This window comes from Spinacia oleracea, chromosome 2 (assembly GCF_020520425.1).
Source record: "Spinacia oleracea cultivar Varoflay chromosome 2, BTI_SOV_V1, whole genome shotgun sequence".
Classification (NCBI taxonomy): Eukaryota; Viridiplantae; Streptophyta; class Magnoliopsida; order Caryophyllales; family Amaranthaceae; genus Spinacia; species Spinacia oleracea.
The window spans coordinates 48,020,612-48,036,984 of NC_079488.1; the positions used below are offsets into that span (position 1 = coordinate 48,020,612).

General features: G+C 35.3%; 1 protein-coding gene across 1 annotated transcript; it reads right to left on the reverse strand.

Moving 5' to 3' along the window:
• Positions 1 to 257: 257 nt before the first annotated feature.
• Positions 258 to 11,785, reverse strand: LOC110789901 (galacturonokinase). Its single transcript, XM_021994621.2, has 14 exons — positions 11,552 to 11,785; positions 11,016 to 11,129; positions 10,756 to 10,827; positions 8,915 to 8,958; positions 8,144 to 8,297; positions 6,681 to 6,746; positions 5,869 to 5,948; positions 4,349 to 4,448; positions 3,397 to 3,572; positions 3,058 to 3,098; positions 2,933 to 2,961; positions 2,689 to 2,758; positions 2,488 to 2,577; positions 258 to 758 (listed from the first exon to the last, which is right to left on the reverse strand). The coding sequence occupies exons 1-14, from the start codon at positions 11,582 to 11,584 to the stop codon at positions 505 to 507; spliced, it is 1,323 nt and encodes a 440-aa protein (XP_021850313.1). The 5' UTR covers positions 11,585 to 11,785; the 3' UTR covers positions 258 to 504.
• Positions 11,786 to 16,373: the final 4,588 nt, after the last annotated feature.

Below are 16,373 nucleotides of genomic sequence, written 5' to 3' on the forward strand. Positions count from 1 at the left end.
CATGTTTTTTCATGTGTGTCACGCACTAAACCCATTTTAACGCTCTACAAGTATTTCCATTGTTACAAATGTTATCCTGTATTTCCTCTCTTTTGATTGTATACAAATTGGCACTTTTAACAATTATTTTTTTGAAGAAAGACACTTTTAACATTTGCTCTGTTTTCTAATCTTTGTGCCCAACTTAAATGATGCAGTTATAAAAACAAAACGGAGGAAATAGTTCACCTTGCAACATGTTGCAGGCAGATACCATATCCAAGGAAGATACCATTTTATTTATTTTAGACATAAATCACATAATGCATAAACTCTTCACATTTATACACGGTGACACTTAATCCGTAACTTCAACTATATATGAGTATGTAGATATGGATTGGTGCCTGGATAACCTACAGATTTCGACTTGAAGAATTATAGGAGGGGCACAAGCAGGATCTGCAGACTAATACGGAATGAAGTAGATTGAATCAAAGAGGCTAGTCTAATAATGTATCAAGTTTATGGGGAAGCAATGACACGAGCACCATCCCCGGATTCACAAATCAAAACTGCGGCTTCTTGGGTGATGTTGCCAACCAATTCAGGCTCAAGCTTATTGTACTCGTTTTTCACAAATGAAGCGGCTTCCGAAGCTTTATCAGAATCGACTAATGCAATGCAGCATCCCCGGAAACCAGCGCCACTAAACCTGGCTCCTAACACACCAGGAGCTCTCAGAAGGACTTCATAGAGCTCTATCAGAGGTTTACATCCTGAAGATTTATGACAAAATTGTGACTTGAGTGAGACAAATTTACAACTTCATTGCATTATTATGATGAAATAAAGCACATAAGGTTGGGAACTTGTGCTCAATACTTCAACTGAAGTACAATATAGAAGTAATAAAACATTAATTATGAATAGAAAGCAATAAGGTTGTAGACTTAATTAATAGTTCAGGCTCTTCAGAGTACTAAGGGGCCTCGAGAGTCTTTCACGCAATACAAACACAAAAATTACAACGAAAATTATCTGAATCCTAGTATGTTCAATTACAGCCATACTCTTTGTAGTGATTTGCTTACACTTATCTTGTTGACCACAAGCCTTCTCCAGGTCAACAAAGTTTCGAATCATATGTAAGTCTATATAGCACCTATTACGCATGTCAACAGATGTCTGATTTTTCCATTGATGCAATTTCCAAATATGAAACCTAAAGTGTTACAGGACAGACGTATCCCTTCTCATTCTCTACTCAATCACCTTTTACTAATTTTACTCAATCCATAGAAAAAGCTCACAGAAGTTCCTTTGCTACTTTGCCTTGATGCAATCCTCATCTATCAAATCTCTCACCCCCTCTCCTAAACATAACTCACCTAATCAAGGTTTCTTGATTTTCGCCTCATGAACCTTACCGACCAACATATATTCCTCCTTCTTAGGTATCCAGCCCTGAATGTAAGTTCTTCTTACTTCTTGAATACCTTATTCTGGGTTAGTGAAAGTATTCCGTATATTTTCACCTCATTCAAGACCATATGTTTTTCTTTCTTTAGCCTTTTCTATACTCTTATCTAGACTTTGTATCCTTTTCTTTTTAGCCTTTACCTTTTCCTAACAAATTATTCTCTTCTTCTTGATAATCATATAACTCTTGAACTTGTGCAAAATCTTCTTGGAAAACAAAACCACAAAATAAGTCTCATACTTGTCCCATAAAACGTTAAATGCTTCATTGCTTTTTAATGGCCTGTCTTTTCGCAGCAAAACTGAAATGGTTACTAGGGTGCAGATTGTAATGGACTTGTAGAGAAAATTGCAATTACAAGAAATAATAATATTCTATACAACCAAGTGCAAGACTGGAATCTTGTATATCAACTGATGGTTGTTAGCTGTTACTCAGACTGGCAAAATATCAGAATGGTTACTAGGGTGATGTTCTTCTAGATTTTCTGCTGATTTGAAGGATCATATACATGTCTAACAGTCTAACACCAGTATGTTAAGACAAGGGTACTTCAAGACAACTGAACGGTTTGAATAACAATCAACATCACCCTTGTTATCAAGTTCTTACGCAAGATGTTTAAGTTCTTGTTATACAGATAAGAAATTGAGAGGTGAATGCAAGGACCAGAGTTTTCCCGAGGATACCAAAATTTCGATAAGCAAAGACGACTCAAGATAGAAACAGAAACCATTTTCCATGTAAAAATATTTATGCATTGATTAAGATCTACAGTAAGTTAGCAACTCATTCTTTAGGTCTCCTCCCATAATACAGCCAGCAGACAAAACCTCTAAACAGGGAGATTGGGACATTGTAAACATAAAAGTGGTCGCTCATAGAGCCTAAACGTTGAAATCGAAACCTAATAATTGGAATAGGATTCATAAGAAAAGTTCTAAACAAGAATATCATATGTGCATAACTTAGCAATCATCATCAACGACTTTGAAGTAGAGGGGAAATAATGATATGATTCGTACCACATTCATAATTGTCAATTGAACTTCTACCAGAGGCGGTAATTAATTTTCCGAAATCATCCATCCTACCCGAAGCCCATGCTTCAACTCCTGAATCAAATCATGGTAAACAAAGGTTAAATAGTTTTGAATGCATGGAACAGAAATGTATGGGAACGAAACAGCTGTTTAACAAAAAGCAAGGAGCAATTGGAGGACTACCTTTCATCACACGCATATTCTCTGAGAAATAATGCTCCGCTCTTCGAGCAAGAAGAGGTTCTAGCTTGTCCTATAAATCAATAAGAAAAGATAGTTTAATAGCACACAAAATAATAATCAAAATCCTAGATCTTTGAACTAATCCTCATCTTTTCTTTATCAACTTTCTTTCTAGCTGTTTTCACTGCAAGTAACAGATTACCAGGACTAGATAGAGAGTACAAGAGTAGATATGACTGACTACCTTGTGAGCTTCATAAACTTCTCGTTCAACTGTTCGAGCAAGAGAATTAAGCATTAGAATTACTGACAAGGTCAACAAAAAAGGTCCTAGTATACTTCAAAACAGAAATATGAACAGATCCTGACCATTAGATAGAACAGCATCCACTTCATGCTTCCCAGCATCACTGCAATGCACTAACTAATGAGGGTTACTGATATAGATACATCCATAACGGATAACATTAAGCTTTTCTTTAATGCATTCTATTATCTTAAATAATAATTAACCACTCATTTTGCTTAAATGCATAATCCAGTGAAACAAATGCCTCAAATTAATAATCATTTTCTTCTCCAGTAACCTAAATACAATGCATGAAGTTATATCTATTATACTAAATAGTATGAGTAATGAATTGGTGGTGAGATGCAAAAGAATGAAGGAGAAATAGAAAATGACATCATAAAAGAGTGTATCCTCACTCTAAGAGAACTCTTGCTGCCTCTCGACATTCAGAAACTCGGCGATTATATCCAGTATCACTAGTCAAAGCATGCTTCAGACCAGAACATGCCAACAATATCTTGTATGATTTCGGTACTCCATTCACGTCATTCTCTTTCAAGTTTGAAGGGTTTACAAGCTTGTATTCTTTGGTCTGTACAAGTGATTATTGAAATGAGAGGACATTTTAAGAGATATCATGAAATAAACTAGTTTGAGTAGAAGAAAAAGGGAGAGCACAAATAAACTGCAATGTTTTTTTATTTAAAACTGTTTTTTTTCCTCTTTTCCAGAATTCCAGCTAACAATGACGAAGTTAGGACTCTTTCCTTTTATGACTTTTCTGGACCTCTAAAAAATTCACATACAAAAGAACAGTACAAGCTACAATGACATTTCTTTGGAAACTTATCATAGGAGTCATGAGTCATAACGTCATTGAGCATTTGAGTGTGAAGTGACCCCAAACAGAAAGTATGTATAGTATAAAGTAAGGAGATCGAAGATATGACAATTACATCACAAGTACTGATACTGGTGGCAATATTTATGCAAAAAGAGAGAAATTGTCATATAAAAGAACGCACACCAGAGAAAGGAGCAAAACAAAAACAAAATTATCAGAAGAAGGGTCTAACTTCTAAGCTATGGTACTAGAACACTTTCAAGAACCGGTGTTGGATACTCAGCCCTGCATGGTTTGGAGTACAGACTACAAACACTTGACATTTCATTTTGGAGTATAAACATGCAAATTTTCATAAAATGGACGAGTTGAACAATTGTATATGTACACGTAGGTTCTGACACTAGAAACCAATTCCGAACTCATAGGTCTTAATCATGCAGGTGAACTGTTGCATATATGTTCTAACACAAAGTTATCATAAAACAAACAGATGAGTGGAGTATGGAAAATTGAAAAGGTACCTTGCAGTCCATGAAGGTTAGACAACCCTGTTTTGAAAGCAGTATTGCAGACTGATCCAATATGCCATTGTTCAAGCCTAGATATTCATTTTCAATCAGCCTACATGTCAATGAATTTGATGGTCAGAGAAAGTTGACAGTGGGAGTTCTTCATATATTTGATAAATTGTGAATAATCAACAAGAAATCATCCCCTCACAACCCCCCCCCCCCCCCCCTGCAATATCCACATTATATATAATCAACATGGTAAAACTTTGTTTTGTATATTTAATCATGTTCGTGTTGTTCTTCTGTATACCAAGGGAATGCAGGATGGAGGCTTCAAATTTAAATTCAGTAATGTATGTACTCCTTCCAGACCTACGAGCTACACTTGAACCAAAACCTATATTAAAGAGCTATCTTATCTCAATGCTCCAGGTAGACTCTAACTTTGCACAAATTCAAGTCCAATTGATAAACACTAAACTAACGGGAGAATACCATTTAGCGAAGACTTACATCTCTTACTTAACAATACTTCCTCCATTTTCTTTTAGTTGCAACGTTTCTATTTGGGTCGCTTCTTTTTAGTTGCAACCTCAATATTATTGGCAACTTTACCCACTTGACTTTACCAAACTACCCTCGTCCATATTCAATAACCCAGATTTCCCCCAAATTACATCTAAAAATGGGGCGTGAATGTAATTTACTACCTATCTACTTGCATTGCAAAAATTAGATTGAACAGTAAAGTAAAGGTTACAACTAAAACATAACAGAGGAAGTATTGCTAAACACTACCACAACTAGAACCCAAAACTTTTCAAACACTAGCCTAGTATAATATAAGTATCATGTTGTTTTAAGTACAAAATATGTTCTAGAAATGATTTTATAGGTTTTGGCACCTAAGGTGCGCTTCGCCTGAAAATAGCGTGCGTTTTCGCTTTGTGCCTAGGCTCCAGGGCCCTTGTGCGCTTTGCGCTTTTTAAAACTAAGTCAGTAGGAACTCTCTACCTTGACCATGACACTACTTAAGAGGAAATCAAAATAAGAGTCCACCCAACTATATTTAACTTTTCTCATGTAAAACAGCCAGTGACATGCCGAGAATCTCATACAAAAATTAAAAAGCGTTCTTACTTTCTAGTCCTCAACTCCTCATTTTCCTATACCCAAACAACGGCCTTTCCTCAAAAGAGGAGACAGAACACCCCGTGGTGCATTAAGAATACAAAGAATATAACACGAGACTGATAGACAAACCCTCTACTCTATTAAGATTCTCTAACTTAAGATGACATATTTGATATTTATTCTAAATTCATATTATATGCAATGGACTTATATAGTTATATGTTTGACAAGTTTTTTTGGTGAGAAGTTAATTCTTAAGTTACAGATCCTGAACTTGTTACTTATTTTTGCCAAAAGGTCAACATTGACACTTGGAGACCACAAGAACTCAATTATGATGATCCTAATAAAGGAATAGAACAATTAGCAAGTGAACAATTAGCAAGTGAGCTTACCGGTCATACTCAATATTGTCTGTTGGAGAAATCGATATATTATTTGCATTTTCCAAAGCCAATAGGTAAGCAAGTCCAACCTGGAATCATGATGATGTAATCAATCACTGCAATGAACAAGACAAAAGCTATTTTCATTTTTAACACAATTCATAAGATCAAGTAGCTCTAATCACTGACTGCTGTACAAATTGAAGAAACAACAGTGAAAGGCGACAACTAGACAAGTGTCTGCATAATGCATATTTATGTGTGTGCACGCTTGAGCCAAAAGATCCCTAACACGTCCACAATACAAAGTTTCACCAAATTCCTTCCAATTAAGAAAGAGGTAAAGCCTCTTCGTTGTACTGCAAGACTTGGGTTTAAAGTCCCTCAAACTATCTCCTACACCCTCCACCCCCCCCCCCCCCCTCTCAAAAGGAAAAAAAGAGCACACAGAGAGAGAGAGAGAGAGAGAGAGAGAGAGAGAGAGAGAGAGAGAGAGAGCACTGTGGCTAATACTTCCTACAAGTCTACAACAACTAAACAGGTCTTTCAAAAGTATACTTCAACTTAAAATTCACAGGCAGAAATTGTTGCACTTTTTCAAGCTTTTTATTAGAATCCTATATCCAATCAGATACCATCACTCAAACAAAGAAAAGATGAGCAGTTGAGCACTTTTGTCAACATTTGTTAACAAAGATAATATAACTCCCCTATTGTCATACTGTCACTTTACCAGACACAAAAAACTTGCTATTGATTTCAGCGTAAAATTCCATAATCAACCAGTTTAGCACATAGAACTCAATAAGCTTCCAACTTACAGCAGCAGAAGAGCTAAGGCCAGAGCTGTCAAGGCCAGAAGAACCGCTGATCAACCCAATAATACCCTGAACCATACACAAACAAAGAACTTACATTAGTCGGTACAAATAAGTTTCTTGATATTATTGGTGATTGGCACGGGTGGATAATGTTGAAACATGGGTGTCGACGTGCAAGCCTAAATTGGGGAAAAAATACAAGTTAAATAGTTTGATTCTGTAATAGTAATACACCGTAAGTCACAAGGAAAGAGGCGGTAAAGAAAGGAAGTCTGGACACATAAAAACTCAAACTGAATCAAGGGGGAAAACTGGAAAAGTAGCTTTTGTCTCCTATCTCTACATAATATGGAGTGTTGATAATCATAGTGAGATTTGACGCTTCATGGAGCAAGACTCAAATTAATTAGCCAGACATTTTTCTGTTGGTAATTGTTTATTTAGACTATGGAACTTGGATATATAACTTGTATTTGGTTAACAACTCATTGTCGAACGTGTATGGTTTCATTGGCATGGCTGATTTCATTATGTAGATCCTCATAATTGTGCATATTCAAATTGGAAAATTTTGATCGCCACTGATTTGGTCTCATTTAACACATCATGATGGGCATCCCCTCACGTCCCAACCCAAAATGAAGACTTGTTTTGAGAGAGCAAGTAAATTACAGTAAATGGCTAAAAGTCAACATAAAGGAAATGTGGAAACATCCAAATAAGAGTTGTGAAAATAAAGCGAGCTCTTGCTCAAGTTCTATAGACGAACTTTTCTAGTTCAACCATCTCTGTCAAAATCCAAGGTGATTGTGGGTAGCTAGTGTTGTAAAAGACCAACAAACTTAGAGGTAAAAGGCAGTAATCTAGAAGGAAGTGTCCCAAGGCTAGCATTTTAAATAGCATGAGGCACATTGAGCCATGAGAGATCTAAAAGCCTAGGCGCAAGGCAAGAGGCAAAGAAAACATCATATTACCAGATCATTAAGTAAAAACAAGAATGCCAGCAATCGTGAATTTCATTGCAATAAAACATTATGGACACTAATTTCAACAGGCTTCCAGAGGCACGCCTCTAACGCTGAAGTGCTTTGAGGCATCGTAAAAGCATCCTCTGGCGCACCTCAGGGTGCACTAATCATGCACTGCTCGCCTGCTAGGACTTGAATTTCTTAACAGTTTTCAGAATGTGGACATGTGACCTTCATGAAGCTTATATGCAACTAAGCTATCAGCTTTTAAGCTTGGTCCAAAGTTTTATTCATGGGAAATCCTGTCGATATTAACTCATAGTGGAATATAATCAATGGATACTGTTATACTGTTATTATACAAGGGCAAAGCCAGAATCAAGCGTTTAGAGAGACTCACATGAACTAGATAAATACTTCTAAAATCTAAAAGGAGTACACGAGGATTCAAACTAAAGGGCTACAGAGCCTCATGCAGAAAATTGAGTTTCTAACCTGATTGAGAATATTCCCTTTACTTTTCAATGCATAAGCAGCTCCCCTAGCATATCTTCCCCAACAACACTCTTCTTCCAATTTAGTTGAACCATTGGCATTAAAAACTTCTTCTGCCTTTGCAACCTTTTTAGGATGGTTACTTTCATCAACTCTGCATTGTGATTACGGTAAAAGACTAAAAGTTATAAATCCACTCGGAAAAATAACTCTTGATCACAAAATACATTATGAGAAATAATGAGATCAAAGAAAGATGAAAATGTCTCCAAGATAGAACAGATTCAATATATATACATATACATGCTAGAAGTATAACGCATCAAAATAATACTGAAAAATATTTGTAGGTGACGATGGAAAAAGAAGTTATTTTTTTCATTTTCTTGATGGCTCGGGATATGTTCAAGGAAAAGGAAATCATGCAATCTCTAGAGGTCCTTGGGTCTTACACAATTACGTAAGGGATGATAGCTTCTAATGTTAAGGTATGCAAGAGTCTTTATCAACTAATTCCCTCCTTGCTATTCATTTGAGAATTATTCGGGGGTATCACCCTCCTACATCCTAGCACCCTTTACGAAAGGCAAGAGGGTAAAACCCTGGGATTATATTGGAACAATTCATCCTCTATTCTCCTACCCACCCTCCCTGCCCTTTCTAATAGATCAGGTCCAAAGTTAAGAAATAGTAAATTCGTAAAGAAAATAAAATTACCATTTAGATGAAAGAAAGACAAGGGAGTGGCTAATATAAGCTTCCCATTCTTACCTGAACCTTACTTCTCCTCCAAACTGTGCAGAACGCAATACCATCTGCATACAATTCCTCGTCAATGAGACAAAGGACGACGTTGCTTATGACAGGTGAGATAAAAGACAACATTGCTTATACAACTCTATTAACATTTATAAGATAATCACTTAGAAAAGGAGACATCGAACTAAATTATTAAGTGGCCATGGTCAAAGAAAATGTTTCCGATGGAGCTAAAGATTCATTTGTTCTTTTGGCTGTGGGATGTAATGGACTAAATCAAAATGACTCTTAAAACCTCTTCGCTTCCTTTCCATGAAGTAGAAGATGGTCGTCACGTTATCCCTTTTGGGTCAATTGGAAACAACCTCTCTGCAATTGCAGGGGTAAGGTTGCGTACGTCCGACCCCCCTTACCCCGCTTCTTGCGGGAGCCTCTTTGAGACAATGGGGTAATGATAATGATAATGAAATGTGTACTCTTCTAGTCATAAGTTTCCTAGAGAACACCATAGTAAAAGTGTAAAACATCCACTCGAGTTTATAATCCTTTACTTAAAAATTAGACCAGTAGAAAGCGATGGAACTTTGTAGATTAACGTATGCACACAACACAAACATGAAAAATAAGCACCTCAACCAGTATACAGCAGAGGGCTAACAGGAACCCTTGGATTATGTCCCATATTATATTTATGAGGAAATATGCATATATTTGAAGCCACTATTGAAGACAAGGACTGGAGTCTCTTGATGGACCAGTGTAACCAACTAAATATTACCATACAATCACACGAAGGAGAAGATAAATGGACTTTGAACTTCTAAGAATGTAACAACCTGATCCCTCACTACTCACTAGTCACTGTAACTACTGAATAGCACATGTAGGATTGACATCTTTTCCCCATTCATTCGCAACCTAAGAAATTCATAGGTTACCCATCTAAGCATATAGGAAAAGGAAGGTTCAGCTTATTGCTATAATTAATGCCACCAATCCTTCCAAGCACTCTTTAATAATCACATGGGTGTTATATTTAAAGAGTTACAGAAAAACAAACAATCTGTTCATGTAAACAGCAGAACCTAGAGGATAACGTAAACAAAATCTTCCAAAAGAGCCAAAGACGGATAGGTATTAAATGTCCATGATGTCCAGAGTCCAATGCAGTGAAGCGTGAAGCAGCAGAAGGCAAGCATAGAGAATACAGACGATAATAGAGTACTCTAAAGGAAACCAGACCCAGCGCATTTTTAGTATAAACCTCAAAAGGGGCAACATTCTAGCCTACCCAAAGCACAAACTCAAAAGGAGGAGAAAAATGTAAACTAGAAAAGAAAAGGTATTTTCAATCCTTTGCCTAACATTGGAAATCTCCAAACACTCACTAGGACTGGAAATGTCCATATGGCTACCCAGATGTGGCATTTCCCATTCTTTCTCAGGCAGGAGTCACATGGATGCAAATATCCTCATGTCTTCCAATTACATCTGGATCCCAAATAAGAATCACTATTCTGAGCCCTTCCAATCACACGTGCAATTTCGTACAATCACATGTGCAATTTCGTACATCCATTATACTAAATTGCAAAGTAGCCAATTGCATTTCCTCAGATCTTTTCTCTATTCTCTCAACTTGTACCTTCTGTCTCAAAGGCACCTTTACGAATGACGATCTCAAATAAGTTTTAACGTGATCACTCCAAAGCCCTCAAATTCAATCCCCTTTTCCAATTCAGTCCAACTCAATAGAATCTTACATTTGTGAAAATACAAGGCACTAATTTCTACACTCATAACCAAAAAAAAGACAAAAATAAATAAATAAAAATAAGAGAAAAGCAGTATACCTCAGGATTGCCAGAACGAACAAAAGCAAGAAGAATTCCCTTGTTTATTGTCATAGCTGAAACGGCTCCACCCTGATAAGAACAGATCAGCAAACAGCAGCACTAAGTTAGTTCACTACATCAATAAGAAATGAGTAACTACTAACTAGACCAATAAGTTCTTCTCAACATCATACACACAAATATGAATATCAGACTCTGATTAATTAGAAGCATGTTAGTGCATCATTAGCAATAAAACAGACCGAATTCCAGGTTACCTGATGATCAATGTGTGCTCCCAAAGGACAAATCCTGTATGGGGAGACAACCACCTTAACATCATCGGTAGTTCTTCCAGCCATCTCAGCTACTACCTTCTTTAACTCATTCAACTACAAAAAAAAAAAAATTGAAGCATAATTATAAATTTGCAATTCACAAAAAATGAAAAATAAATCAAAGTTTCTAAAAACAAACATGAGAATATTATATAATCCATCATCAAATTCCTCAGCTACATTGAACATAAAATTAAATAATGTATAGTGCAAAATTAAAAACAGAATTCTCAAAAAATGATAATCTCACTTAACTGCATTGTGAGATCAATTTTTTTTTACTAAATAATAAAAATGAACCGCAAATACCCACTTGAAATCCAATCATTAAAGCATGAAAATTGAGCAAATATAATGATCAAATTAAAGGTTAATGAATGAGATTGCATTTAAAATTACCAAAGAATAACAACCCAATTCCAGAAACAAAAATTACAAGACATGATTTTGGATATATTAAAAAATGGAATTCTTACCTCTGCTTCAGAAGGCCATGAAAATCCACCCATTTTCAGAATTAAAAATGAAAAGAAAGAAAACCCCAATTTTTCTTATATTTCTTTCTAATAACTTAGAGATGAATAATGGAATTTGTACTCTTAAGCGAAAGTGGAAGGAAGGAGAGTGTAGGCCAGTTTGGTGAAGCTGGGAAATCAGTTAAGAGGTCAATTTTTCAGTAATTTGTGATCCAACTACTAATTTTGGGAGGAAGTATAAATCCACCTTAGATAAAAAAAAATATATCACCCTACTAAACAATAAAATAGGCTAAAGACACCCCTCAAAAAAAAAAAAAAAAAAGCCAAAGAGGCTAAAGACAAATGTTATTAGACAAAATTAATTTTTTTGAAAAATGGCATCCGTTTTTTAAAAATGGCGTATGTTCTTTGAAAAATAACATATATTTTAATGTTTATATTATCCCTATTTTGTCGTTCAGTTGGGTGATATGTTTTTATAAAAACGTATCTGATATGAGGCATGCCGCCCTCTAATTTTGGAGGGTGAAAAGAGATGGGACTATCTATTTGATTTTGTTATCAAGAAAAAGGAAAATAAAAATAAAAACTATACGATAGGGCACATGTTGATTTTCCAGCTCCGAATTTCACTGTGTATACTCTCGTTCATAGTCCACATGTTGGTTCTCGATAAGGCATTACTATTCGACGCCCACTTTTACGCAAACACAAATTCTTATTTACACGGGGTATACGATAAATATTGTACACCGAATCTAAAGTTGACTTAAAATGGTTTAAAGTTACCTTTAGATATGTAAAAGTTATCTATTTTTTAGCGATAATTTTTTTTATTTTAATAAAAAATATTTCTTCAAAATCACTAATAATGTAAAAAATTAATCATTTACCACTTTAAAATGTTTATCTGTCAACTTTTTTTTAATAATAAAAAAGTTAGAGAAAATTGGGTAAAAGTTAGAGAAAATTGGGTAAAAGTTATGTTGGTGTACAATAAACTTATTGTACACCTTATGCGTGCAAGACCTTCTGTTACGCAAAACGCCCACCTCTATTTAAGGAAACTAGCTCTTTTGAACGGGCGGTTGTATAGTGATTATTTAGTCTATCTTTTTAAGTTCTAATTTTATTGAGCTTGCGATTTTAGAGAGGAAATATGATTTAAATAGAGGTAATTTTTGAAAGTTGAAAAAATACATAAATTAAATAGTGTATTAATATTGAGTGTTAATCGGGAAGATGGAGTAGAAGATGTTGAATGAATAGATTGGTGAATTGATGTTGTATGAGGAATTAATATGAAGAGAAAGAGGCGATTAATGTTGTATAATATATCAAAGAACAAAGAAAAAATAAAATAAAATAAAAAACCAAACTGATGGAGGAAAGAATGGATGACATGTGTCATCTAATCAAATGTGATGACACGTGTTATCTAATCAAATGTGGTTTTGCTTTTTAAATACTAGGTATAGAGTAGGTGTAGATGTCCCTCTTATCCCTCTCATACCATTGTTAATCATGTGCAATAAAAATCTCAATTCCTCTCTCTTTACCCACTTTGTCACTCATCATTTTTCACTTTTCCCATTTGGATTTTATTTTCCCCACCCCCTTCTTATCCATGTACAAAAAATCCTCCCCACCTCTCTCTCTACCCACTGTAGACGCCTACATTTGTCCCTAGGCCCGACACGGTGTGTTCAATAATGAAACCAAACACCGCTTGACTAAGCTTTCCAGGAAATGCCACGAACGGTCCATGACCGACTCATAATCCCGTAAACCATATTTCCATTTTTAGAAACTACTATTTATAGTAACTGATACGCCTAAACACTGCCCAGAATGGCAACTGTATAAGATAAAATATCTAAGTGTTTAAGTCGCATTGCGTTGGATAAAGGCTAAGAGTTGCATCCCAACTCGTATTCCTAAGGATAGATGGAAACCGTGAATGAGATTCGGGTAAAAACGATAAGACTGGAAAAGTGAAGTAAAACACCAGCGCTAGAAATTTCTAGCGCTGGCAATCTAAGCGTCAATATTTTCCAAGCGATGTTATATTCCAGCGCTGCAGTTTAATTCTCACACAATCATGCAAAGATAGAATTAATCCACCTGGCACCAGAACACATCTGGCGGAAAAATGTCAAGCGCTAGAAATAAACAGCGCTCTTGACCAAGCGCTGGAAATTTCTAGCGCTGCACAGATCTTAGTTGGAAAATTCACATTTCGAAGATTTATCTTATTCTGGCTTATTTTACTATAAATAGGGCCTTTGAAAACCGGAAAACAACACACATTCCTAACCCTAAACCCTAAGCTTGAGTATTGACCGAAGCTTTTCTTTGTCCCGTATTCGTGTGTCTGCCGCATTTAACACTCTGTTAAGCAGACCTTGCCCACACGATCGCTTGATTAGTCTGAATACTGTCGAAGTGCTGCTGAACTCTAAATCCAATACCTAAGCCTAAAACACGCAAAAACTCTGGAAGAATCCTGTCCCGCAGTTAGTCAGTCATCGGAAAGTTCTAAAGCCAAACGGAAACCTAGCAAAGTTAAGTGGTATGTAACACCCCGACACTTCTATTTTTACTAAAATAACTATAGAGAATAATCGAAGTATTATCGCCCGTGTGAAAACGTAACTGCTTATTCAGAATTTTGCAGCGGAAAACATATAACTAACTTTTAGGTTTATAAATAATCGATTACAGATTTAACCCCAAAAACCAATCAACGAAAATAAGGAAATGTAAATAGTACGACAAGTTTAAAGTCCAATTTAACAAACCCAAGTCACTTAGCAAAACAAAATAAATACAAGCTCTCTAATCCCGATCCCAATGATGCATCATCTTCAAACCTGTAGATGGACAACGCTTATTGATTCTTAGAGACTACTCACCAAAATGGGTCATCACAGGATCAATAAGGCATATCCATGATCAACACACACAAACAAAGCACGTAATCAACAAAGCTGAGTATTACATATTAAAACAATAATAATCCTATCATGATTCCATTAAACGAACAACCCTAACATGATACTAATAAAACATAGGAAAATTTGGTAATATTAATCCAACCTTTGTCCGATTTTCCTTTATTAAGCCCACTTATGACATATTTTTTAATAATCCCACCTTTGCTACCCGACGACTTTTATTGAGCCTAAAAGGTCATAAACCTGTTGTAGGCGGTAATATATCCCTACGTGGTAGTACTCTCACTCGATATATCCAGTCATCATCATAAATTCATCACCATCTTGTTGACTTTTTCACCAGTTATCGGTCACTTAAGCCCAATAAAAGTGGTTGGGTAGTAAAGGTGGGATTATTAAAAAATATGTCGTAGGTGGGATTAATAAAAGAAAATCGCCCAAAGGTTGGATTAATATTACCAAATTTTCCTAAAACATAAGTAAGGATAACCAAAACATATTGACTTGAAGACTATATTTGACTGAACTAGACCCTTGTATCATTAACATTATTTTAATTGAAATAGTCAATGGACCGAGTTGCTACTAGAAGCCTTCACTAAGGAAGACGAGGTACGGGCGCGACTCCGTAACCCCAATGACCTGCGATATCGAGGAACGTTTGACTGAAATAGAACCGGTGATCAATCCGGCCCCGGGAAAAGCCATAGGCAACATATGACCCCAACTCCTGATTGTCCGTCACTTCAGACGTGCACAGTCTAAAGCTATTGCTACTCAGTTTCACTTTACATGATTTACATATTAAAACTCTGTTATGACTCAACGATCACACAACTCATACAATCAACAATTAATCACAACTGTTTTTATCTTGGAATTAAGTAAGTGACCACAAAGGTATCAATCAAGACTTATTCCAATTAATTCAACCTTTCCTTTAATACTGATAAACCCTCTATATGGGTATAAGGTTTCAACTTACTAAACAAGGTCCTCAGCCCTCATAAAGTAGTGAAAAACTAAAAGGGAACAACGATCAATCGATCTGAATCAATGTATATAAAATAATCTAGTGTTCCCAACCAACATGCTTGCATCAATCATCCATACTAACATGTTATAATTCTCATAACGAAATATATGTTCGACATGCTCATCCAACAACATTAAACATGCAAATTTCAACATAACCAAGCTCATCGACAATTCAACATGGTTTCAATCATAACACACATCTCCAAGCACACAGGTATGTACGTACCTTGTATAAACAACTAATAGGCCACTTTTAACATTTTCAAAAGTCGCCTATAGAGAATTCTCCGCCTAAAACAACCAACAAATATTCCCAATCAATTTCTAATCATTCGCAACCATAATAAAAGCATTCTAAATGCATCCTAAACATATTTAGAACCTTCCCCAATATCAAAACTTGAATATTTGATTTCCTAGCATCATAATTATCGAATTAGTGATTGAAATTCGTTGAAAACTCTTTGCAAACATCGTACTTTAAATTTTCAGCAATATAACTAATTTCAAACTACTCCAAAACATAATTAACATATTTGAAATCATAAAAACAATAACTTTAATAATTCATAAACATCCTACCATGATTTAAAATTATTAAAAACCTTAAAATTTCATACTTTAATAATTAAAACTCCTATTTTAATCAAATTATATAATCTGAAAAATTAATAATTTAATTATTGCAAAACATGAAATTTGAAATTTATAATAAATCATAAAAAATCATAAACTTAATTCAATCATAATATAAATTAAAATAATAACATATAATTAAAACATTAAATTTATTAACTTAGGGTTCAAGAAATAACCAATAAAGA

Excerpts from the sequence above, each read along its gene's own strand:
- LOC110789901 (XM_021994621.2), bottom strand. The coding sequence starts at position 11,584 with ATGGGTGGATTTTCATGGCCTTCTGAAGCAGAG. Across the intron at positions 3,099-3,396 it reads GCAGCAAGAGTTCTCTTAGA|TGATGCTGGGAAGCATGAAG; the intron begins GTGAGGATACAC and ends AGTGCATTGCAG. Across the intron at positions 759-2,487 it reads AATTGACAATTATGAATGTG|GATGTAAACCTCTGATAGAG; the intron begins GTACGAATCATA and ends ATAAATCTTCAG.